This window comes from Anastrepha ludens, chromosome 3, assembly GCF_028408465.1.
Source record: "Anastrepha ludens isolate Willacy chromosome 3, idAnaLude1.1, whole genome shotgun sequence".
Classification (NCBI taxonomy): domain Eukaryota; kingdom Metazoa; phylum Arthropoda; class Insecta; order Diptera; family Tephritidae; genus Anastrepha; species Anastrepha ludens.
The window spans coordinates 116,250,319-116,258,584 of NC_071499.1; the positions used below are offsets into that span (position 1 = coordinate 116,250,319).

At 32.8% G+C, this 8,266-nt stretch overlaps 1 protein-coding gene across 1 annotated transcript; it reads right to left on the minus strand.

The window, feature by feature from the left end:
- Positions 1-3,011: 3,011 nt before the first annotated feature.
- On the minus strand, positions 3,012-7,280 carry LOC128856726 (uncharacterized). The gene is made up of 3 exons (XM_054092041.1): positions 7,073-7,280; positions 4,129-4,252; positions 3,012-3,993 (listed from the first exon to the last, which is right to left on the minus strand). The coding sequence occupies exons 1-3, from the start codon at positions 7,173-7,175 to the stop codon at positions 3,882-3,884; spliced, it is 339 nt and encodes a 112-aa protein (XP_053948016.1). The 5' UTR covers positions 7,176-7,280; the 3' UTR covers positions 3,012-3,881.
- Between the last annotated feature and the right edge of the window lie 986 nt (positions 7,281-8,266).

An 8,266-nucleotide genomic window follows, 5' to 3' on the forward strand; every position in this document is an offset into this window, starting at 1 on the left:
AAATTCCGCTGCGCCTCTCTGGTGATAGGCAGTGGTGCTACCGCAGGTTTTACCCGGGCCGACAACTGCTTCAACCAGAGCCGCTTCCCAGGCATGTTAGGAGGCATCTCTTCAACTACATTGTCGAGATCCATGACAAGACACAATCACAACGACTAGACCGGACAGTATTCAGACAAACTTTCGATAGGTCCCTCGCTACTAAAACCGTCCTCACATATATTTTGTTATTATTTAAGCTAAGGTTGTCGTCTAAGGTGGAACTCCATACCAAACGTTTCAGGCGCTGTGCCTTTCAACCGACAAATTACTTGCAACGCTTGGTATGGAGTTCTTGCGTAAGTGCTGTGGTGTTACTGTCTAATTGGAGGATGCCGAGATGGTGTATAACTGAGCAATAAGGCTTCAAGAGTCGTAAACATTTTCCCTTCATGTACGAGGAATTTTGCTGAAATGACAGTGCTTGGCTGGATATAAATCCGGGTCGTTCCGGTTGTATAGAATCCACTGTCGGGTGAACGAGGTTTCAAGTGTCTCCACTACTGGCGGAAACAAACATATCAGGTCATACGACTCCTCTTAGATTTTAAATCGAATTACAAATTGAAGACATTGGTGAAATATTCTGACCGCGCTGCACCAAAATATCCTTGCATCCATGCTCCATGAATATACCGTCGTGGCTAATAACTTTGGATGCTATCAACTTCTCATGAGGCACCTGCGCTCCACCGCTGATGGAAGTAAGTGACGCATTGGTATTTGACAGGATGTGGGTTCTCCTTGACTCTCGTATGACTTTCTGCAAGTCACCTAAACACGCTAATGAGGTAGAGTTAGAAGAAGAAGGAGACAGGAGAGATAGTCAGTTCTACGTTTCCGAAACAACACGGATTTAAAACTGGCCAATGACTGTCGCTCCACCACCATTCCTCATACATATCCTGCTTGTCGTTTTTGTAGTAGTTCGCCAAGCCTTGCCGGTATCGCTTAGTCACCGGCATCAAAATATCACAGTATATTCTTAATATACTTTCAAAATATCAAAAAAAAAAAACAAAAAAATCGGCTTTTTGAAATGTATAGACCACCGGGTCCCCTTAATAAGAATCTCATTCAAATGGTGACTGCAACTGCGCCGTAATTCGGCATCCGTAAACACCAATCTTGAATGACTCGCTGAAGGACTTCGGTCGGTATATCGTGAATAAATTTAGTAATGTTGGCTTCCAATGCCTCAATCAAAGCATTTAGACTTTACATACCCCCACAGAGACGGGAGATAAATTGCTCACCGAAACGACGACGCAGTAAATCCATTGTTTAACGGGCTATATGACAAAAAGCGGCATCTTGTTGGAACCTTATTCGATAACCAAAAGTTGTCAACGAGGGTCTCCGATTATTTATCTGAGGCTGTGAATTTAACGATTCGTTAGCAATTAAGATTCGAATAAGTAGTTTGCTAGCCCGCCTATCCTAGTTTGGTGATAGGTAAACACTCTACCTATGTCCCCTATGCCCCAATAGGAGTTAAAGGAAGTCATACAAAATGTGATTTTTTAAGAGCTATAGGAAAGTTTTTCAAAAAAACACACGTAAAATTCAGAAAAATGCATGAAAATTTTATTTAAATCGATAGTACAGTCCATATAATTTAATATTTGAAGATTATTTCATGCAAATGTTGACCGCGACTGCGCTTCAAATGGTTCATCCGCTTAGTCCAATTTTGGCATACTCTTTCCAATGTTTCGGCCGGTATCTCACATATAAATGCTTTAATGCTGTCTTCCAATGCGTTAATTGAAGCAGGCTTGTCTGAATAGACATGAGCTTTAACATAGCCCCACAAAAAATAATCTAAAGTCGTTATATCGCACGATCCGGGTGGCCAATTGACAGGTCCCGAACGTGAAATAAAATGTTCACCGAACTCGCCTCTCAACAAGTCCACTGTTACGCGTGCTATGTGGCATGTGGCACCGTCTTGCTGAAACCACATGCAAGTCAAGCTCTTGCATTTTGGGCAAAAAAAGTTGGATATCATTTCACGGTAGCGCTCACCATTCACAGTTACGTTACGATTCGCAGCATCTTTGAAGAAGTACGGTCCAATGATACCTCCAGCCCATAAACCGCACCAAATTGTGACCTTTTCTGGATACATTGGTAGCTCTTGCAATTCTTCTTGCTGATCTTCACTGCAAAATTGACAATTCTACTTATTTACGTACCCATTGATCCAAGAATGAGCTTCGTCGCTGAACAAATTTTTCGATAAAAAAGTGGATCTTTAACTTTCTTAAGAGAACGCGCATTTTTATAATAAAATTCAATGATTTGCAAGCGTTGTTCGTTTGTAAGACGATTCATGGCTAAATTATAGACCGACCAAACTGAAGATGTTTGACAGTGAAACAAAACACGAAACGTGCGTCAGCTGTTTAAACCAACTGTTTAAAAAGATAATAGCTAAAAAATCACCCTTTATATTGTTTGAACCAAATGTTGCGAAAATCACGGGTTCAATTTCTGGCATTAAGAAGTCGTTTGTTATGGTGCAATAGCGTGCGCCATTCACTGTTACAATGACCTGAGCGCGCGATGAACACTTTTCACAGAAGGTCGATTTTCGTAATCCAATTGTACGATTTGTAAATGTTGTTGAGGCGTAAGTCTTTCCATGATGAAATGGCAATGAATACGGAAACAAATTATGTATTTAGTTTGACAGTAGTCACACGTGATCTATAAAAAAAAACCTATTAGAACAAGTACCTCCAATCCAATCTCTCTTTACAAAACCTTTTTCTAGAACCTCATTGCCGCTAAGTGTGTGTATGTGTGGCACCTTTTATCTTCCAGTGTCTTCACATACCCATCCATTGTATTACCCCCACTACATCTCATTTAAAATCTCATTTTTTTTTTAGTTTCTAGCCTTAACTTTATTTTATAATTATTTTACAATATTTATTAGTGTATTGTATTATATGTGTGTGTGTATAATGAGAAAAATTTCATAAAAAATGATGTGAACAAAAAACCAAAAAAGTAAAATAAAAATTTAAACAACTTAACAGCGCAAAAATAAAAACTAACAAATTATGAATGCGAACATTAAACAAAAACAAAAAAAGTGTAATATGAGTGCGGCAGTAATTAATAGTCTAGTCTAGGTGGTTAACAAAAACACCAAAAAAAAAAAACAAAAAACAAGTAAAATGATTTTCACAAGTTCATAAATTTGGTATACTAAAGTGACTGACGGCGTTGCGGTTACACGGAAGCCATGGAAGTCACCAGAAAAGAATGGCAGGGTTATGCTGGTTCGCTAGCCAGCCGGTGCTGAACTAGGCTGGGCTGCAGGCCGACAAGATCAGTGCAGATCAGTTGAAGCCAGCAGCCGTCTTAGTATGCGTTGTACTTTGAGATGAGCTTAAATGTGCTGAATGCATATACGAGTATGTATGTATGGGTGTATGGCTGTATGGGTGTGTGCGGGTGAACGTGTGCGCATGTGTCAAGTGTGCTGGCGCCGAACAATGCGGGGCGTGTTTGTGGCTTGACTCACACCTCACAACGGCAATGAGGAAGCAAATGGCTATGATGGCACTATGTAATTGCCGATGATTAAAATGATACCGCTGAGATGCCGAGATGCTGAGGATGATAGTGGTAATGACGGTGGTGTCGAATGATCGTGACGCTTTTATTGGCTATAATGCTGACAAAGTGGTTAATGCTGGTGTGGATGGGCTTAATGGCGGCGACGTATCTATGTGGTTACTGATGGGTATTTCTGAGTTGTTATATCGCTTCGTTTCTCCCTTTTTCTCCGCTTTGTCGTTCGCTTACGCGCACGACGCATTATTCACTTAAAAGCTACGCGTGCAATCGTAGGCGCGTTCACAGCAATCCGGGTAGGGACGTTTGGCGTTGACGAAGTCGCGTTGCTTGCAGCCTTTGGGTGGCGCCACAGCAGGACAGCTATTGCCATGAAATGGAAGATTTTCGAATTCATTAATATATTGGCATAAATATTTGCCAGCTTAACTTTAGTCATGATTTTTTACTTTTTGTTTCATATATATTTTTTTATTATTTCCGCAAAATGTTACTCACGTTCTGAACTCGACATTTCCATCGTCCAGGCACTTGATGCTGGCGCAGGGATTGTTGGGTGCCTTACCGGTTTGACCAGGTGACAGAATCAAATCTTCGGAGATGACACATTTGCCGGGGTAAGCTGGTGGGTGAGAAAGTGAAATAAATTTATTTTGGATTTCTATAGATGAACAAATTTGTGGTTGTCTTTTAATTAAAAAAGTTATTAACTTTCTTTAAGGTAAATTCAACTCTTTAATTATTTATTTATTTCTAATTATAAACAAAACTTTATTAGAATTATTATTGCACCAGCTGCTTACTATCATAGCTATTAAAAAATTAAAACTAAAATTAAAAAAAGAAAAATTGAAATAACAAAAAATTGAAATAAAAAATATATATATTTCACTAGCTGGTTAATACCATTGCTATAAATTAATAAATGTTAAAATTAAAATTAAGATTAAAAAAAGTTTAAATAAAAAAAATATGAAAAAAATATTCCTCCACACTTTTTCACTGCGCTTTTGCATAGGAATACAAAATATTTTTTGAAAAAAAAAAATCGTTGAATTAAAAAATTTTAGTATCAATTTTAAGTATCAATTTTTTGTATCAAGAGTTTAAAAAATTTAAATAAAACTTACTTTCAATACTAAAAAATGTGGCGTTATAAAAAACTCATACAAATAAACAAAAAATATTAAAACAAAAATATTAAACAAAAAAATTAAAAGAAATATATTAAAAAATTATTGCCTAGCATAGGAATAAAAAATATTTTTTGCAAAACAGAAAAATCTTCGAATTAAAAAATTTTAATAGCAACTCTAGAGTTGGATAAATTTTAATCAAAATTCCTTTCAATTGCCTTAAAAAAATTGTTTGTTGACTTTTTGGTTGTTTTGTTTTCGATAAAATTTTCAATAAAACATAATGTTTTCTCAAATTTTTTGTAAAAACAAAGGCTTTTGAGTTACAAATATTGGAAGCAAGATTTCCTTGAATATAAATTTAAATTCCATTTTAATTTTGATATTAAAAAACTTTTAAATATAGTACTTTTAAGAAAGACTTTTAAAATATATATCTTTTATTATTATTTCAGATTCTACAAAATAATTTCCGAATTCTTCTTAAAGATTCAATACTTTTAAATTAAAAAATTATTTGAAATACAATTTTAATACTTTTTTTAAACTAATTATTTAAAAATTATTACTAATTATTTTTAAACTAAATTTTTTTTTTTCAAATAAAATTAAAATTTTTAATTAAAAAAATTTTTTGAAATAAAATTTAAATTCTATTTTTAAATTAATTATTTAAAAATTATTATTAATTATTTTTAAATTAAAAAAATTTTTCACCTAAAATTAAACTTTTTAAATTAAATTCACTATTTTTAAATTAAAAAAATTATTTGAAATAAAATTAAAATTTTTTAAAGAAATTTCATGTTCAATATTTTCTCGAAATTTTATTTTCAATATATATTTTATTCTTTTTTTTTAATAATTTTACAAATTTTTGATTTGGAATAAAGATAGAAAAAAAAATGTTTTTTCTCAAATAAAGCTAAGTAAATATTGTTGGAATTTATTTCATTCAATTAAATGAAATTTCAGATTCAATAAAATTTTTTTGTGACGCATTTTTTGTATTATAAAGAAAAAAATTAAAGAAAAAATGTAATTAAAGTAAAAGAAAATATTTTTTACTAACCTACTTTTTATTTATTTATTCTTTGTTTTAATTAAATTTTGTTATACAAATTTTTGATTTGGAATAAAGATAGAAAAAATAATTTTTTTTTCTCAAATAAAGCTAAGTAAATTTTATTTGAATTTATTTTATTCAGTTAAGTGAAATTTCAGATTCAATAAAAACTTTTTGTGACGCATTTTTTGTATTATAAAAAATATTTAAGAAAAAGTTTAATTAAAGTAAAAGAAAATATTTTTTATTTTTCACTAACCTATATTATATTTATTTTTTATTTAATTAAATTTTGTTTTTCAAATTTTAAATTCTATTTCTACATGTTTAATTATTTATTTCTTTATTGAAAGTAATAAATTTCATATTAAGATTTTTGTTTATTTATTTTTTACTTATTTTAAATATTAAATTTCATGCTAAGTTTTAGCTTAAATGCATTTTTAATTAATTTTTTGTGTGTTAAAATTTTAATTATTATTTAATTATTTTAATTTAATTATGTTAATTTTTGGTTTTTAATAGAAATTGCAGGAAACCACATTTTCTCTTTGAATGAGGCAGAATAAATATTAATGAAAATTATCACGGTTTGTTTGAATAAACTATAAAAAAATATTGTCGAGAATTTCTTTATTCAAGCCAAATGAAATTTCAGATTTAATAAAACAAAAAAATCTGTGTGCCTAATTTTTTTTGTGTTAAAAATATTATTTGTAATATTTCGGGATAATAAATAAAAAAGTAAAATTTCCAATTGTATTTTAATTCCAATAAAAGGTTTCATTTTGCAAACACTTTTTTTCAGTTAAATTAGAATTAAATTGAATTACATTAAGAAATATTTGAAATTTAATTTTTGCTCCCAAATTTAAATAAAATTTTAAAGTTTATTTGCAAAAATTCAGCCGAAGGTCTTTGTTGCAAGTGCTAAGTTAGAAAATGTATTATTGCACAATTATTTATAAAATAAAAAAATAAAAGCACTTCAAAAAACAAATTATCTTACTTTGAAAAAATATTTACCGTTTTTACAATTTTATATTTCAGTAATTAAAGTTAAAAAAAAAATGTTTAAAGAAATTTTCTGCTTGTGAATAAGAGTAAGTTTTGCAGTATTTTTAAATAAGCAATTTTCTCCCAATATTCCTTCAATTCCAATCGCACATACTGAAAACGTGTACCCCCACTTAAGTCCTTACATTTGTATGACTCCCATAGTCGCATCTGGCTCACTCACCTGAGTTTTTGTATTGGGCGCGTGCCACCACTGCTTCACTCACAAAGCACAGGCTGGCGAAAGCAACAGCAAAAACAGCAACAACACACACGTAGAATTTCATTTTTTCGGTTAGTTTTGTTTTAAATTAACTTAGCTGTGTAGCAAAATGTAGTGCAGTTCTTATTTAATTTTAATTTACTTTAATTGCGATTGTGTACGCACAACGAGAAGTGTTGGACTGATGTTGAATTCAGCATCGATCAGCACTTTTTATACAAAGCGACAGCGCATCGGAAGCGTCACTCATCCGGTTGTTCTTAGGCTTATTGGTTATTGTTGTTGTTGTTGCTGCTGCTGTAGGTTCTGATTCTTACAGCACTCTCTCACCCCTCACCCCTCACACTTACACTATACCCGCTCATGCCTTTGGCAATAAATTTGCTTTAATTCAATCTTCACTGATCGCATTTCACGTTGTCGGCGCTGTTCGGCCGTAAGGTTCGCTGCGGGCATTTACTTGCTGTTTTGTTTCATGTTTTTTTTGTGTTTTTCCAAGCTTCGATTTTTTTGTCAATCAGTAAACGACGTTTTGGATGCTGTTGACTTTTTGCTGATTGTTTGCTGGTAATCGGTCATTGACAATGATTTCACTTTCGTTTGAGGGAGGCGAGGGATTGGCAGACCAGCGTTAATAGCCAAATTCATAGGCTAAAAAAAGCTTATCGCATGCGGGGAGATTCCATATTATGTGCTTAATCTATGCCCTAAATTTGTTATTCGCTGTTTAATTTTGAACTGAAAGGTCAGCATCAGAATTCAGAAGAAAAACTCTACAGATATGTAAATGGTACTCGTATATTTACTTTAAGTAATTTGCGTTAAGAGTTTACTGCCTTACCACTCACATTCATCATCTTCTGCTTAATTGGTGCAGTAGGTTAGTGAGTGATTTTGTCCAAGCTTAACGAAAGCCGTCAGACGCTTCTTCGGTCTCGTGCTAAGTGGAAATGATAAGCGCACCAAATGAAGCCAAGTGCTTCTTTACTTGGTATCAGCAAAGAAGGGAAAGAAAGCCTTCTTTCTCCAACATCAAAAGTGCCGCATCTGCTTTCAGCCCTGGAGTTTTGTATCTTTTCCTACGACAGGACTTACTCCTCGGAGTCGGTAAATCTTTGTTCGCTGTAAGTCTCATATAGCTCACCGTTCTTTAAT